Below are 18,633 nucleotides of genomic sequence, written 5' to 3'. Positions count from 1 at the left end.
TTGTATTCAATATTATGTCAGTGATCCGGCCTTGTAAATATGTGCCCCTTTCACGCAGAACACTGCATGAAAGGGGCATTCCATGGGTGTTGCTGTGGGTGTTCCTGTGCATCACCCATGGAATCTGAAGCATTCCCAGATTTATGATTAATCGTGAACCTGGGAATGCGTCAGATTCTAACGCCACCACAGGGGTGGCGTTAGGGAGGCGGCACGAGGAAAAATATCCTTATCCTTAACTCTTCCTGCACAAAAACAATCACCCATACAACGCAGCCACCCTTGTACCGTGGTGCAAGGATGCCTGGGTTGGCGCATGGCAGCCCATTTTGCGCTAGCACAGGGAAAAGGACAGGAATGAACTGTACCTCATAGATAAGGCACATTCCTGCCCTTTACGTTTGACGCAGGGCAGTGCAGCAAGATTCTTTGGGTCACTGCCCTGCGCCAAAACCTCGTAAATGAGGCCTGGAAAGTTGACTTAGAAAGCGACCTCGGAGACCTAGAGGAGGAAGAGTCAAAGGAAGCCGTCAGAGGCCCCAGAGAGATTCCGATTAGGGCAGGGTTTTAGCCCATCCAACTCTGGACACTACACAGAGCCTACTATTTCAAGACAGTTTTGCAAAGGCTTGGGAGGGGCACCTCGCATATGTTCATTAGGGAGTGCTATCAGGCAGGCACCTTTTCCCTTAAAGTGTGGGAATGCCCCAAACTGCAGAGTTTTTGGGAAGGGTTGGTACCATGGATGACGCAGGTGACTGGCATTCCTCTAGTCAAGACGTCAAAATGGTTTGTGCTGAATGGACGAGGGGAAGAAAGAATACCAAAGCACCTGAAATTGTGGATTTCACTAGAGTTCATAGTCGAGAAACATGAGGGGGTGGGGTCGGGGGTGGCGGGGCAAAAGTAGCACCAGAAATGACCGAATGGGAAACGGACATGGGCTGGTGTATACTGGGGAAGAGGGTGGTCTATGTGTGTCGGGATGCCTCAAGAAATGGGACAACATTTGGTCCACCTGGTGAACCTGCAGAGGCCTCTGAAAGGAAAAGGGATAGCGGGGGCGACCGGGTTCGATACCCCAGACTTAGAGCCATTATACTTGCGAATAGTGACCCACTGTTTTGACTGTTCTGTTTTTCTTTGTATAAACCCATTAAAAATAAACATCTTTCATTAGTGATTTATTTGTTTAAAAGAAAAGTCACACTAGTGTTTGCACACAGTTTGTATTTAATTGTATAGTTGAACAGAAAAGACTATAGAGTAGAATAGTGTCAAAGAAACGGCAAAGATTAAAAATTAAAACATAAAGTGCAATTTATTTCCATATTTTGTTACTGTGCTTTATTTCTTCATTATTGTAAAGTGCTTTAAAAGTGGTGCTCTTTTCCCACATTATACAGACATGTTGATTTAGTGAAGTTCTATCTTGATTGTTCAAAGAGGTATTCGATCCTTTGTTTCAGTTTTATTTGACAGAGCTTTAAAACTTAAAGACTGTGGTAGCAAATACAACAAAAAATTAGTTACTTTCTGAGACATTTACTATACTTTTGAATGACAATCTAGTATGGATTCATTTGTTGTCAGGTTCCAGGAACTATAGATCACCCAGATTCCGAACAACACATTCACCTTTCACCAAACAACACATCAATTAATGAAAAAAGCTTCACCTTTCATACACCACAGAAATTCACCCAGCAATCAACTCACTAGATATAGTTCCAAGATAATATAGATGTTCTCTATTTTGTCAATTCTCACTACCAACAAATATACAGTACAAATAAAAACAGTAAATGAACGTTTTTCACTCTTGACCTCCAGTGCATGACTCTTGAACACAGGGTCAAACGTTTACCAAAAAAGTGAAATTCTGTTGTAGCCAGTTGAGGTTCTTATGCAGATTCCTGACTTTGTTTGCATTTTATTCAAAATATATTCTGCACGTATTTTTTAAGGTTTTACATTTTGTGAACCTGCTTTTTTCGTTCATTCGTAGTCTCAGACAGGCCGAGATGCAGTTACCTTCTGCTCTCTGAGACAACCTATTTTTTACCTACAAATCTCGAACACGAACCTATAAAATTGTAAATGTTTTTGCACGGGAAGTCAATACTGTATATACCTTGTTTAAGAAATCAAGAAACAAATCCACCCGTGTGAGTATAGAGCCATTCCACTGGTCCGGCTATAGTTATTTCTTCTATGCTAGTGAAATGTTAGTTAGTCGTGCCTCTGGGCTGAAGGAGGTACCGTGCAGTTGCTGCTGAAGTGACTCAGGCAATCTCAAGAAAGGCTGATTTTGTGTGCTGTTTTGTTTTGTTTTCTTTGAGTCTGTGTGTTGCTACCCTTCCTTTCTACTCGAGTACAGATTATCTTAGTTTCTACTTCTGCAGTGTTTGCAGTACTTGTGGAAGGAAGAAAGAAAAGAAGAAAGAAAGAGAGAGAAAGGGAGGGAGAGAGGAAGATACATGGAGAGTGAGAGTGACAGAAAGAGGACAGAAGGATGGAAGAGAGAGCAAGAGAAAGAAGGATGGGGAAGAAGAGTACGCACGAGGAGGCAGACAGCGAGGTAGGATAGCGGCATGGAAGGACGAAAGCAGGGAAAGGAGGACGAGAAAGAAAAAGAAAGAGAAAGATGAGGGAAAAGAGTGTAGAACAGATCAAAAGGGAGAAGGAAAGACGGAAGGAAGTAAATGGCTAGGAGTGGTTAGCGGTAAGGGGAAAAAAGGAGCGAAGGCTTGAGAGGAAGAAAGAAGAATGGAGAGAAACTAAGAAGGGAGCACATATTCAAGGAGGGAATAGATGGGAGGGGAGAGATGAAGAGGAAGGATGACAATGAATGAGGGTAGAGACGGTGAGGTAAATGGGACATGGAGGATACAGGGCGCGGAGGCATATAGAGTGGAAGGGTAGCGATGAATGAAATAAGGAAAGAAGGAGGAAAGGTACGAAAGAGCTCATTTTAAAGCTTGTCTGGTGCAGATGTTTCGAAGTATATTATGTGAACACAGTGCAGCTGGAATCGGGAATATTTCATTCTTACGTTTAACCTTCACTTTGCTGCTACTGGATTCCTTCTTTTAGCTGTGTTAGTGACCGCTCACTTGCTGCTTGCAGAAGCATTTACTGCCTGACCTCTGTTCTATGAGTTCAAATGTTCAAGGGCCTTTGGCACCAAATTCTTAAGACCTTCTCCAGAGGTTGCTAACTGCTCCCAATTGCCAACCCTGAAATTATTGGCCCGCACTGCAAGTGAGGGGACATAATGAGGCAAAGAGCCATTAACAGCTTCTGTTGTCTGACGGTATGGGGTAAATATATAGACTAATAGACGTGTAACTGCCAATAACGAGTCCCCTTTCCATCAGGTGCTTCCAAGTAACATTATAGACAACTAGAGTGAAGCTCGAGGTGAGAATCTCCACTTTACTGACAGCTGCTGATGGTCAATGTTATGTTGTGCATCATGCATGTCTCCCACGTGAGCATCGCAGTCTGCAAGCGTTTCCCATGGATCACCCTTGCAGCAAGTCAGTCACGGAGAAGCCGCGCACAACACGGCCTTCCGTCGACTCTGCTTTTTACCCCCAACATCTCTTATTTTAAAAAATATATAGACATCGTAATGCCACTTTTCTCCATCTCACTCTTGCCTGCCTATCCCATCCGGTAAAGGACTTATTAATTCTGCCAGCTTCCACCACACCCTCAGACACTCCCGCCACCTCACCCTAAAAAACATACCTCGTGTCCTGCACCCTCCATGGCCACCCACAGGCCTGCTTCCCTGGTTGTATCAATAAATTGCCTTGTGTGCTACCACCCTCCTCATATCCCTCAACAGCTTCCACACCAACCCCCAAAAAAGAAAATTGTATCTGGGGCAATATTTTACAGATGCCCAGGGATCATAACAGCCGTTTGTGCCCACTTTCTGCCACTCCGCAGCACTTGGTGTTACAAATAGTGCGTCAGAACCTTGTGCGAGCCCTTCTGTAATAGAGATCATGTAGGTGCTGCATGTGTGCCAACGCCATCTCAGTGTGGATTTCCCTCATATGCATGGGTGTCATGCCCATGCAAATGAGGACACAGGCTGTCTTTGCCCCAAGGCCATATTACAGATGTGGGCTCAGAGGCAAAGGAGCACAGTTAGTGCGCCCCTCGAGGGAGACCCTTGAAAGACAGGAATGAACCCCCAAACATCCCCATATAGGTAGGTGCAATCAGTCATTGCACCTGCCTACTGGGGAATATCTGTCCCCCATTGAAGTGTAGACTCATTACTACATCCACAGTGAACGTCAAAAAGCAGGTTCGCCTTTCACCAATGTGCTGCCCCAGGGCAGGTGCATGTTGACATCTGCACCAGGGGAATGCAGTAAATGTAATAGGGGGAACTGTCCAGGTCTGAGCCTTGGAACAGACCAGGGCAGGGTTCTCTCTACATAATACAGACTCTAGCATCCTCCTACACTCCATCATAACCATTGGACCTACTTCCCCTATGACAAACTAGACTGGCCTCTTTCTACAAGTGGTTCTGCAGATTCAAAAAACTATTCTATACCTGCTCTAAAATATGCTGTCACTCAGGGTAAAGACAAACTTTGAGCTAGTCTTGGTATACCCAAACCTCATTAGAGAATGTGGCATCTTCTAAGTGCCCCATACTAAGACAATTTTATAACCTACAAGTCTTCAAATCCACTGTGTGACAAGAGGCAAAGTGTAAGTTGATCTTACAATGTATTGAAAGAGTGAAGCCTTCAAGAGATAGCCTCTTTGTTGAGTTCAGGGGGTGCAATGCAAACCGTTCTTTTTGATGAGCCTCAGGAATCTGTAAATCTCTTGGTTCCAGCCCTCTCCTCTCACGCTGTGAAGGTGTGTGGGGGATCGTGTAGCGTGGGATCACAAAAAAGAAAGTTTACCCACCACTCGCTGATGGCATTTTGCAGGGTTTCTGACCTTTCGTGAGGGCAGAGGGGCTAAAGCCTCCATTGTGATGGTTGCAGTCCCCTAGAAACGTTTGTGCATAAGCACACCTAGCCTCAGGTTGGAATGGCCTATGAACTCCATGCTTTGTTTTCTGCACTCTACAGCCCAATCCCTGCAAGAAGGTCTCAAAGTTTACTTTCCCAGGGGACACTCTAATCTTGTGTGCCTCCAGCAGACATTCAGCACATCTCTTGAGGAATCTTTACGCTTCTGCCTGATTCCATGCTGGAAGCTTGTACAGCACACACAGGACTTGATTATTATCTGCTGTGGCGTTGCCTCTATTGCTGTGAGAACATTGACTTTGCACATACCCAATCTGTCTCACAGAAGGGGCTTTGCGAATACTTGAGGCTCATTTTCTAATACCAACTTGTCCATGTAGCAAGAGAAACTGGTGCCCTTTCTGGGTGAGTACCCTATGCAGTTTGTATTATACTATTCGGATGTTGCCTGGATCTGGCCCAGGAGGGAAACAATGTGTGTACTGCAAATGAAAACAGTGTTTTACTGGCCTATCCCACACCGTCCCTCAATAGGTACAGATGCTGCTTGTTAGATAGTACAACATGTTGAGATGGAGTACACAGTGCCAACATTAACAGCCCTCATAAATGCTTCCTTAAATATTGATATTTCTTTGCTAGGTAGCTGATACGGAAGTAGAACCCCTTAGCCTTCCCCGTCTGCATCAGACTGAATCATCAACAGATACCCACTTTCTCAGTGAGGGTCCATCACCAAATTGCAAGACAAACTTGCTCTTGTGCCAAATGCAGTAAGTCATAAACTTGGAAGGGCTAGACCCTATGTCATTGGCAAAACCACCATGAAGGAAAACATTAAAATGTAGGATATTGTCACAGAGTCTTCAGAATCCATAGTTATCTGCGTACCACCATTTAAAACATAGTTGCTATAATATTAGTTTATAAATTGCATGCTCCTTTGAGAAAGACAATGTTGTTAGCAAAATAGAATTTCTAATTAAAAAAAGAATTATATTACAAACAAAAAGGGTGATTTTAGATGATCAAAGTCCAAAAAAGGATCTGATAAGTATTGTTTCCAGTGCACTGTCAGAAAAGAGGCTCCAAGTGCAGTATATAGGTAATACTGATACCCACTGTATGAGCTTTACTTTCATGAACAGCAGGCCACTGGTGATGTTGCTTGGGTGATCCTCATAACAGAGCTGCTGATATTGTCCAAAAATAAATGTTGTGGAAATATATCTAAAACAGAGGCTTCATGTGCATCTGCTGTTCACCAACGAAGTATCAATGAAATAAAAAGAGTTTGATAAATAGTGAAGATGTAGAGTCCATTGCCACGAAGAACCTCAATTTCTTCTTCATCCACCCCATGTGTATGGATTCCCTGGTACCTCTTCATGAAGCCAGTCTGCGCATTGCCTGTGTTGAAAGAAAATTTTTAAAAATCGTTATAAAATTTGGATTGGATTCAGATTCAATTTCCGACCCATGTTTTCCTTCTTCTATGAAACAACTACACCTGTATTTGACGAGCTTTCACTAAGACTATATCCTCACTGGCAGGTGCTGCAATGATAGAACATGTCTTACCACTCTTATCTGTTGTGTCCACCCTGGGAGCCTACAGTAGAACTAGTCATGTAGGACATGTCATTGCCCTTAGCAATGGTGTGGCAGAACCTCTGACTCTGAAGACCTTCTAGAAGTGATATGGAAACAGCTACATCTAGACTGGCAGGAAGCACAGTTCTAGAAAGTGGGTTAACACTGAGCACTAGTGTGTCCACACTGCCGATCCTTAAAATGGATACATCTGCCCTGATATGAGCCGCAGTGCCATAAAATGTTACGCATCCAAATATTCCCAAAAACATATGGTTCTCTTGCGTTTTCCAGGAGCGCTCCTGGAATTCTTTAAGAACTCCATAAATTATGGAAGCTTGCTCCAAACGCAGCAATAATCTGAAAAGTCCAAATTTCCCAATTGGACGCAAAATGATGGAGAGAAAAATGCTTAGAAAAAGGTAAAAAGAAACTCTTGGAAATCTAGCAGAAATTAGGAAATTAACATGAGCAAAATATTTTAACTTTTTCATACTACAAGTCCACTTTAGGATAGCCAAAGCATATCATTTCTGTAGCGCTATTATGCTTCTAAACAGACCAGTGAACACTTTCCTGCATGATAGCACAAATGAAAGGTCCTAATAATGTGCAGATGGAGCTACAGCCTAGGTGCAAGAGAGCCTGGTGCAATTCCCTTTTTTATAGTAGCCACTAACTAATGGATTCAATTCAGATTAACTGTGCGATGTTCTATCTCAGTGGCTACCCTTAAAATGTGGCATGACTGGGGATTCCTAGACAAATGTTATGCACTACTGGACTAGAACACCCTGAAACACAGGCTACTGAGATGGTTCACACTTCTTTTTTTATGTCTGAGATACTCTTGCCTAACCTTATGATGTCTTGTAACATAGCGGTACCTCATACTGTAGATCTTCCCATAAGTAACTGAGCTTTAATGATGTTCATTCATTTGACTTGTTAAATGGTTTATGCGTTAGTCGACTCATTAAAATACAAATAGATCAATGTTCTAACTGAGTCTCTCCTTTAAAAGCTATCTTATTCTCAAGTTTCGTAAATAGGGTTCTTACTTCTGCTGTCCTCCATTTTGTAATTTTGTTCAACCTCTGAAAAAATTTAGATGTTTGTAGGACGAGGACTATAGCCTATAGGACAATTATGGCAAAGAAGGTGCAATGTAAAATAAAAATGTTTTTGTGGGGAAAGTCAAATCAGATTACAACTATTGCATTGCACGTTTGCCACTGTAATACATCTAGAAACTTCAATTCCTTTCCTTCTTTGAAGTCACTTTCAGTTTCTATGTTTACAGCCCACAAAATGGTGATCAGCATAGTTAAACGAAATGGTGGAAGACGTGCTATGGGCAAACGTACGGGAGGGTGGGAAACGTACGGGAGGGTGGGAAAGGGAAATCTGCTCAAATGTCACCTGGTACTGTAATGCGAGGCTCATTGGCAGAAATTCTACTGTGGTGATGCGCCAAGTCTGCTACCGTTTGTGTCAATAGGCAGCAGTAAAATCACTGGAAAAGGCAGAAGTCTCCAACATCAAAAGATGATCATCTACCACTATATTTACAGATTTTCCCTCTGTCATGGAAACATGGTGGAAACAGCAAAATAAGGTATCTAAACAAATGTATCCATCTTATGCAGGAAAACCTCTAGACACTATTCCCTTCCTTAGCAGTGTCCAAGGTACACAATGGATACCATTACGAGTTTAGTCAAAATTCCGATATAGCCGGCAACAGGTTGCAGCCCTAATCAGGATTTGAGTAATATAAGAACACTTCAGGTTTTCACTGTGTAACAGGCAAAGGTGGGGAATTGGCTCAAAATGGCAAATCATGAACAATAGGAATCATTGTATTATTGTCGAAACCCTGATTCCTTAATGCTTTTCCCCATTTCCAAGGGGCAATATCCCCTGATATTCCAACAACCTGGAATTACCCGCAGTGGTATACCTCCATAATTTAAAATTGGCACCTATTTGTAATTTATCACTGTTTTTTCTTTGCCCTTGTCTCTAAAGCAAATCCCCCTCCTCAGTACGTATCCAGGAACTGGGCCTGAGATGTGGAATGTACATTTGTAGTGTTTTCACATGTTGATAGATATTCAGCATTTGCAATTTTGGATGAAATCCCACCGGTGTTTTCTCCAAATCCATCAGTATGGTAGAGATGACTAAATATATCAGGTTCGGCTACCAAAGGGTCTTTAGAAATTGTACGTCTGTCAGACAACTCCAAATTGCACCTTAAAGCAATTAAATTGTTAAAGCTAAAAAAAATCACCCACTTCTTCTTCCCACTCCAAAATCACGACGAACACCACCAACCCCTGCTTGGTGCGGTTGACCACAGATTACTGTGCGATCGTTCTAGAGTGCCTCGTTTTCCTGTATGCTGCCACCACACTATTTACCACCACATCCTTAACAGCACGGTCAACATAAATACAGACAATCTCAAGGTAAATAAGTTGACTGGGATACCTCTTCCTGAGCATCAAGCTCGTTTTCTAATGGTTCAAGACCAGTGAATTCCAGAGGTTCCTTGGATTCTTGCATCAGTGAAATCTAAACATTAAAAGAAGATGACATAATTAGTAAATGCAGAAAGGGAAATACAAAAATCTTTGCACAAGAAGTACTTTTGAGGATCCATATTTTTGTCATCCCACTTCATCAGGGTCAACTTTAGCAGATCCTGGTATTTTACCAAACATTCCCCTGAGTTCTCAGACTTGCACTTTTGCCCACATGCATCAAAGTCAATTGCATTCGCAAACAGTGCGAATCGCAAATTTCGGCCGTTTGCGAATGCAATTGACTAATTTGGAATGCATCATGCATTTCGCAATTTTAGGAATCGCAACCATGTTGCAATTTCTAAAATTGCGATTGCATTTAAGAAATCGCAATTTCAGATTTCTTAAATGCAACGCATGATCATTTTGTAATTGCGAATTCGCAATTTGGAAGTGGTAAATTAGCATGAAGTTGAACTTCATGCTAATTTACCGAAAAGTTTAAAATATGCACAAATTGCATTTTTGAAACTTTTAATTTATACACACACATGCCCTTGGGGCATGTGTGTGTGTAAATTGCATTGAAAGTTACATTTCAGGGGTGCAGGGAGGGGTTCTTTGGACCCCCCCCTGCACCCTTGAAATTGCATTCACATTTTGCGAATCGCAATTTAAAATTCGCAAAATGTGAATGCCTTCCCATTCATTCCTATGGGCCTTTTGGCCCATAGGAATCAATGGGAAGGGTTTTCCTTAATTGCGATTCGCAAATTGTGAATCGCAATTAAGGAAAAATACCGAATGGCAAAAAATATTGCGATTTTTTAATGCATAGCATTTTGCGATTTCTTAATTGCGATTCCTTAATTTTCGCAATTAAGAAATCGCAAAATGTAACAATGATGCATGTGGGCCTTTGTCTTTTTCTGTCTTCAGATAAGGACTACATGTCCAAGGAGCAAAACCGTTCTAAAATAAAAATAAGGATTGTCTGAAGCTGTCCTCGATGAGGCCGGGTTAGCCGGAGGTCAACCATTCACTATTGAACTTGTTTTCTGATTCAGAATCTTCAAACTTATAATGAAAGTCTTCTTCTCTCTTGAGAACGTTTGTCTAAAACCATATTTTATCTCAACTCTTCTTACTAAGTGTAAGTATGTAGATAGGCGCCAGAGTGTACTTTTTAGAGAGTTTCATCTGCAGAATGAACAGGAAAATGTGTACACTGTGTCCATCTTGAACTAAAATATAAAGAGTGGAACAGATAAAGAGAGAGGGAAGTATGTAGAGGGCTGTGGTTAGAATAAACTGTGCGCTTTACAAATCTTAGGATTGGAAATTGTTTCTAAAGGACTTTGAAGACTGTTTTGGAACTGTACAGGGAATCCCTGCCTCTTACACTTCCATGCAGGGAAATAAAAGATCACATGTTTATGAGAGGAAGCCTGCGGAATACACGGATGGCAGAAGGGGTGTTTCCCACCTGGTCCGTGAATCTCTTTATGTACTAACACCACCATGTAATCTTTTATTGAGTGTCAGCAAGAAGGCCAATTATCTTACCTTCTCAAAGATTGGATCCTCAAGGTCTCGGAACATGTTCTGGCTTTGTATGTAGAGGACGGCGTCATGGACAGTCAGGAAAAATATGTCATGCTTCATATCATTGTCAAAGAACAGACACATTTCAAACTTCTTGAGAACTTCATCTAAAATAAATCAGATATTTAGGGAACGTTACCGAGCAGTAGTACAGAGTGGAACAAGAAACGAGGACCAAAACCCAACTCTTGAACAAATATTTTGCAGGTTTCACTTAATTAATTTACATTTTTATTTTCAATGTACAACAGTAAGCATGATCGCATACTATTGCTCTAGAAGAATGCACATAATTTAAAGATGGTCATGACAAAACAAAAGGACCCTGCAACTCATTTGGTGTTTCATAATATTTCTCCTCAATATTGTAGGTGCTTTGTTTAAGGTATCACCTGTCCGGTTACATTCATTGGACAACTGGGTGATCCTGTTATTCATAGAGCCCTGCACTTCCCTTAAATGTCATGGCAGAGATCGGGCCTGCAGCTGGAGCCGTCTCCACTACAGGTGTACTGGACTCAGTTTAACTTCCTAATTAAATGCAAACAAAAGGTCAAGGTGTGATAATATACTTTACATGTTGGTGTGGGTGTTTTCACGACCTGTTGGCTAAGGAAGGATTATAGGGGCACATGCATCATTGCAGGAATTTGCATTTCCTAAATTGCGAAAATTAAGGAATCGCAATTTAGGAATAGCAAAATCCTATGCATCAAGAAATCCTAAATTTTTTTAGGATTTCTTAATTTTCGGAATTTGCGATTCCTTAATTGCGAATCGCAATTAAGGAATGGCATTACATTGATTCCTATGGGCCTAGCGGCCCATAGGAATCAATGCCGTTTTGCATTTCTATTTTTTGGAATTCGCAATTTGTTGATGCATTGCAAGGGTGCAGAGGGGGGTCCAAAGGACCCCCCTCTGCACCCATGAAATGTATTTTAAAGTGCATGTTTCACACACACATGTCCTAAGGACATGTGTGTCTGTAACATGACACTTTCCAAAATGCATTTTTATGCTTTTTTAAAGAATTTCGCAAATTAACACGAGGGTCAACCTCGTGTTAATTTGCACTTCCTATTTCAAAATTCACATTTTAAAAAAAATTAATGCATTGCATTTAAGGAATTGCACAAATGCGATTCCTTAAATGCATTCGCATTTTTAGGAAATGCAAAAAAAAGCGAATTTTGAAAAATTGTTTCATGCATCCCAAAAACGTATTTAGGAAGCGCAAACGGCCGAATTTACCGATTCGCACCGTTTGCACTTCCTAAATAGGTTGATGCATGTGCCCCTTAGTGCGATGGGAGGGGGGTTATTTAGCTCTACTTTCTTTGTTTTTTGTGTGTTTTTTTGTATTTCCTTCCTTTTCTCTTTGAAAGTATTGTCTAAATGTCAAAGTCATGATGTTGTAAGATTATTGTGCAGATGTTTTCTGGGGTACAGAGCTCTGCATCATATTTGCTATTTGACTAATAAAATCTGTTTAAAAAATAATGTCATGGCAGAGGGTAGTGGTGAAGGTTCAAGTGCTTTATTGACATTGGATCTTCACCAGTTAGTGCTGGCGGAGGCTCCTCCCGGTGTGTTTAGTTAACCATGCAGCGAGGAGGGGCTTTTGTTTCTCAAGTTATGGGACACCACTTACAATATATAATTTGATCCTAGAATGGGGACATGAGAGGTTGCAAAGCCTTAGGTTACTTTTGTGGAAATATTATTCTATTACTCTGGAATCATGACCTACTATTTGATTAACTGTGACTTTGCTTGTGGGTCAACTCCTCCCACTCTGGGAGGGGTAGTGAGCATTTGGAAGTGGCATGGACGACTGGGGTGTTGTGTGAGGCAACTCAAGACATCATTGCAATGAGACACAGTTGCTGCTTATACCACATTTCCACTAAAGCTCGCTGACATGAGTGTGTGTTAGCAAGAGAGAAATAGAGTGAGCCAGTCTCACACCCACAACTGATAGACGTAGAATATTGTTCACTACCTCTGATGCAGCTTTACGTGGGTTTTGTGGCAAGAGTTGCAAAGGCAGCTAGAAAGCCAGCGGCAGTGGTGCTATTTCTGAATAATAAGGCTCAAGGCCGAGACACGGTTGTGGGGACTGTCACCTAAATTGCCTTACTGGATAAAGGATATGAGAACCTGCAATAAGCATCAGGAAACACACGCTGTACTTCTACTTGTTTAGTCATGCTGGGTCCCTCAAGAACATTCTTGAACAGCATAGGGAAAGGCCACAATTGATATTCTACGTAAGCTTTAACGTAAAATCATCTTTGTGAAACCTAGGATAGGCTTCTTGCTATATGTGTGTTAACCGCATCGCTGCTGCAGTGATTTTTCCCCTACGCGGCTTTTTTTGAAAAGCCGCGTTAGATGACGAGCTCAGCTCGTCATCCGCACACGCCCCCCGTGGCTGATGACGAGCTCAGCTCGTCATCAGCATCGAAGGGGTTAAAATACTGATAGCACTTGATACTCAGATCTGGCCTTCTGTTATGTTTTCATGTAGTGTAGTGTCTAATAAGAACTAACACTTGAAATAATTTTTAAAATGCTGGACAGTGCAATCTGGAGAATATAGTGGCTAAATACAAATGTTACATTGGCAAACTTAGCAAAGGTGCATGGGCACTGCAGGCACTCCCTTTGGAGACGATAGGGAAAACAGTCTTTGATAGGTACCATCATATGCAGCAATGAAGACTTTCACGTCAATCCTTTGGAATTCTTTTATAATCTGAAAATAAAGGAGGAAATTACAGTAATTGACATATTCATATTAATGCATCTGAGGTCTTATTTCTGTGCATATTAAATATACTCATTTCTATATTAGTCATCCAAAAGATTTTTTTAAATGTGTGAAGAATATCAAAAACCATAAAAATGCAATTTGATAGCGAAAGGAATGCAACACAATCATAAACATGAAATTAAAAGATTTTTGGCAGACATAGGGGCCGTTTACGATTCAGTAAAATCCAATCCGAATCGCCATACGGATCGTTTTTCCCGTACGAATCGTATGCCTAACCATCCCCGTACGTACGATGTACGCACCCAATGCAGTTCTCCGGACGAATCGTACCAAGGACCGTACGACTCAATAATCCGTACAGATCGCACTCGGAACAAGCAGTACGCGATGTCCGTACATATCGAAGCAGCTCTGTACGACCCAGCAAGTACGATTCGTATTGACAACACTCCGCACGACTCTTTTTTACGGGAGCTGAAAACGACCGGAAAAGCAGATTTTGCCTCGTAATGTGTACGGAGCAGACCCCCCCCTTGGGTACGGTGTGTAGAGCCCATGATTGCAGGGGTACGGTGCGTAAGTGTACAGTGCGTACACCCCTGGATTTCAGGGGTACGGTGCGTATGTCCCCGTGCGTACCCCCATGTATGTTGATGTACGGTGCATAGGGGTACGGTTCGTACCCCCCAAGGCCGTAGGTGTACGGTGCGTAGACCCCATGCATACACCCCGTGCGTACACCCCTTGAATTCAGCGGTACAGTGCCTATGTTATTGTGTGGCTCTCCGTACGAATTGCCTATACGCGACGTTTTCCGTACGAATCGCGTACTAAGTCCCCGGTCCGGATCGTACTTGGCGGGTCGTACGGCATGTTTACGATTCGTACGGTTCTATGTGAGGGTCTATGTCGTACGGATCGACCCTTGGTTTTTGTACGGTTCGCACGGATTCGGACGGATTTTCTACCTACGGATCGTACTACGCGATTCGAACGGATTTGTACGATTCGTATGGAAACGTTTCCCGAATACGATCGACCCCATAGTGTATTGCTTTTTTAAAACGTTGTTTTTAAATAATCATTAAACCATATGGCAATTTGTAAAACAATAAAAAAAGAATCTATCATACCATCTTAGAAGAAGATTAATTTGTCATGTTAGTTAAAAAACATCAGCAACATCATCATTGCAGGCTGAAAGTAGTTGTTTAATTCATTAAGAGAGGAGTCACTCTGGTGCCTTTGCATTCACAATACCCTCATGGTCAGGGCAGAAAATACTGAAATTGATTCCTCAGTATTTCTGTATATTAATATTCTATCAATTAACAATATACTCTAAGTATGCCACGTTCAAATATGAAGAATATAATTTACATTAAATGGATCAGTTTTCTCTGCACTTCTGAACTGCATCAAAGGTAGCCAACAAAGTAAAACTTTTAAATCAGGTCAAATTTAAAGTGCAGAAAAAAGTGCTATGAAACAATATTCATAATGTGGAAATTTATCTGCACCTTAAAGTCCTTCTACTTACAATCATTTCTGTATTTTTCAGTTATAAATATGGCACCATGTCTATCAGCCACTTGGAGAAAGATGCATGCTTGTGTAAAATTGACACTTTAAAATGGGAAATTATAAAATTGAACAGCTAACTTTATGTTTATTTAGATTCCACAAAGCTCATCATTTAAAATGTCCCCCATTTTCAAGCATTACATTTACAATCACAAGCTATTGTGCTCCCAATGGCCTGTAGACATGGTGCTATATTTATAACAGGAAAATACAGCCATTTGTTTAAATAGGAGTAATTTAAAGTAAAGAATCATGCTTCATAAAACATTAAGATGTAATTGGCTTAATCTAAAGTAGAGAAAGACATAAAGACTTATGTTTAATATAAATATTTATCTTCCCTTTAAATTTCTCCCATTTTGAAAAAAAGTAGTGTGCTTTGCTGTTATTAATATGGCACAGTGTGCACTGGCCACTGAGAGCAAGAGACCTGCTATAAATGGTAGACTTTTAAATGGGAGAAGATTAAAAAGAAGTTAATCATTAGGGTGACTTTCCATTTCAATTTTCTCCCATTTCAAAGCCTTCAGAAACATTTATTTGCTCTCATGCTACCCTCCAAATTTGAGTTGACAAGGACTTTTATAGTACTGCTCATTATCAGGCCCTATTATCTGCAGCCTGGTATTAAATACTGTAAAATAAACACAGACTTCGCTTAACTTTAAAAGGAAACTGTGACCATGTGCTTAGTTAAAAATGAACTCAAGGCTTCGAGGTACTCTGAAGGTGTCTGCGAGCTACTGGTAGCTCACGATCAACTGACACCTGTTTTATATTGTCCCAAGTAATTGATGAGGAGGAAGAAATATATCTGATATCAACTATATTTTTACATGTTTCATAATGTAACCTATAATTACTTCCTGCATGTAAGCAAAGAAAAATAATTTGCGATCCTCATCATTGAAAAGAAATGTGATTCTGGAACCAATGCATAATTTTTAACCCCTTCGCTGCGGCGTCAATTCCGCTCCGTCATGAGCACAGCTCAACCGAGGCTCATGACGGAGCGGCTCCGTCATGAGCATGGAAAAGGTTAAAGATTGAACAGAGCTACTTTCACCTACAGCTCCTGTACCCCTCTATTGTTTTACCTAGTAAATCTCTCAAACACACCTTGTAAGAAAAGCATTCAAATGTATGTGTCAAATTATTATTGTGTTTACAAATGCTGCACTACAGATCCAGATGCGGCAGTACCTGCTTCATTGACCTCACAGCTACAACATCCATGAAGGGTATGCCTCCGAAATCGAAAATGATGCTGTGAATGCTGACTTTGGGGACTGACACTTTGACTGGTAGCTCTGAATTCCAATCCACTTGCACCTCCACCTCCTTGGTTTGGATTTCACTCTCTTCGGGGTCATCCAGGTCAGGATCGGACTCAAAGCCTTCGTTGGTAACACCACTTTCACTAATTATACCATTCTGTGAAGAGCACAAAGAGAAAGGTCCACATCAAGCGGATGGAAAAAATACAAGATATTCACCAAATTCAGACCCGTTATTTCTGTTATTTAATCTTTATGTAAATATTGAGATATCTAAGTATGGTGCTTAAGACTCTTGTAGGATCCACCTTATTAAACACAAAATCAACCAAGCATTGCATTTCCACCTCAAAAAAATACATGCACAGTCCCCCTCTGGAAAACCATTTTAATTAGGAATGTAAGTAAATGTAAGTAAAGGAAATGTACATTTTGTAAATAGTAATAATTATGTGTAGCTGTTCTGCGAAGCACTATTTAAGTATAATTACTACTAGCCTTGCAGCACCCACAAACACAGAAATCTCAGCACCTTTCAAGCGCAGTCACTCAATTTTCTGCAAGTGAATTTTTTACCAACAATTTCCTTTAGGTCCAGTGAACTAATCAGTGACCGTCAGTGCGACTCAATATCCCACTCTTAGCTCACTAGCAGTGCATGTGTGATGACCTCAGGGCAATCATGATCTTTGCCAGAAGTCTGTCCCAGGGATTCTCATAGCCTTCAATGTATGCTCCATGTTTTAAGGACAATCAGACCTTCACCGGTGGCCCTCTTTTGCTCTCTAACCACCAGTGTATGCAGCTTGCCCTGAGGACCCTTACAACCTGCACAAGCAGATTGTTCCATTACCCAACCCAAGCTAATGATCTCTACCAAGAACCAACACTACCTGTGAAAGTTTCATGCCATCACTATGGTCCTCACAGGAGCCAGTAGATTTTCTTTTTGTAATTTAACCACGTTTAGCAGTTATCACCTATTTATCACCAACCTACCGCATTAGCCACAGTCGTCCTATCAAAGTCTATTTGTTGTGTGGTGTGAGCCCCATTCAAAGTGACTTCACTATAGCCTTATAGCCCGCGCAGCGGGCTATACCGGCTATTAAAGGTCCGCTGAATCGTTAAAGGCCGGAGCCAAAGACAAGGGACTTTAACGAGACAGCGGGACTTTAATAGCCGGTATAGCCCTGCTACGAAGGGCTATAAGAACATTCTGCCACTAGAGGGCAGAATGTTCTAACAAATTAAACAAAGGGTTCTCGAAGCTCGAGGGGATATAAATCCCCTTGAGCTTCGAAAAACCTTTGTAGAACATTGGAATGTTGCTCTGCGGGCCTTTACCGGCCCGTAGAAGCAGGGAGCACTCCATTGTCTGCAATGGAGCTCCCAACATTCCAATGTTCTAATTTACATTACAGGAGGCCTGGGCAGTCTCCACATAATGACCACAGCACTCAGAGGATGGCCAGGTCTTAGCAACATGCATTCTGGTATGTGGGCATGCACATGGAGAGAAACAGTACTGGAAGGGTTTTAGTAAAAAGAAAATGGTGTGATTCCGAAACCATGCTCAGAGAAAAGGGTGATCATACACACGCACATGCATTTTTCATGACAAGAAAAGAAGGGCTTCTAGGCAAAGGGTCCGGGCCATGTCCTATGTATTTTGACAAAACTAGAAAAGTGTGCAAATTGGTGTGCGACTCTAAATTTTAGATTTTTCATCTTCTTCTGAATTTCTCTTCATCATCACAGGTGTTTGACTCAAATGCTAATTTACCAACCTGCCCACGCTACCTGCTCAGTGCTACGTATCAGGATCTGGGTTGGTTTGCTCCCTGAAGCTAATATCATAGTTCCTCTTACCTAATTTGTACCAAAATGTACCTCTCTCTCTCTCTCTCTCTCTGTATACATATATATATGTGTGTGCGTGTTTATGTTGGATTTATTATCCTAAGTGGACATTCTATTGAGTGTCATAGAATATAAAAGTATGTGTGTTTTTTATTAGTTTTGACGTTAGCCAAGACATTGTGATTTTACTAAAAGTGTATGTATAGCATACTTTCTTACAGGGGTTTTTAGCCAGCGCTCTATCTCCATTAGCCTGTTATTGTGTCATTCACATTTTTCTTCTACCCACAATAGTATACTGTATGTGGCAGCTTTTCAGGCGACTTCAGAAATTGGCTAATTTCACTGTGAGTGATGGCATTTCTTATCTTTTACAAGGAGCA

The 18,633-nt window shown here is 41.3% G+C and overlaps 1 protein-coding gene across 1 annotated transcript in view; it reads right to left on the bottom strand.

The window, feature by feature from the left end:
• Positions 1-1,215: 1,215 nt before the first annotated feature.
• The window catches only part of SLC26A4 (solute carrier family 26 member 4), a 190,414-nt gene continuing 172,996 nt past the window's right edge, over positions 1,216-18,633 (bottom strand). The window contains exons 17-22 of the mRNA XM_086967193.1: positions 16,314-16,544; positions 13,451-13,505; positions 10,706-10,851; positions 9,105-9,188; positions 3,532-6,425; positions 1,216-3,351 (exon numbers count right to left, since the gene is read on the bottom strand). Coding sequence (XP_086823319.1) covers positions 6,402-6,425; positions 9,105-9,188; positions 10,706-10,851; positions 13,451-13,505; positions 16,314-16,544 — 540 coding nt within the window. The 3' untranslated portion in view covers positions 1,216-3,351; positions 3,532-6,401. The remainder of the gene's footprint in view (positions 3,352-3,531; positions 6,426-9,104; positions 9,189-10,705; positions 10,852-13,450; positions 13,506-16,313; positions 16,545-18,633) is intronic.

Source organism: Lissotriton vulgaris, chromosome 1_1, assembly GCF_964263255.1.
Source record: "Lissotriton vulgaris chromosome 1_1, aLisVul1.2, whole genome shotgun sequence".
Lineage (NCBI taxonomy): Eukaryota > Metazoa > Chordata > Amphibia > Caudata > Salamandridae > Lissotriton > Lissotriton vulgaris.
This window is presented reverse-complemented; position numbering and strand designations above follow the sequence as displayed.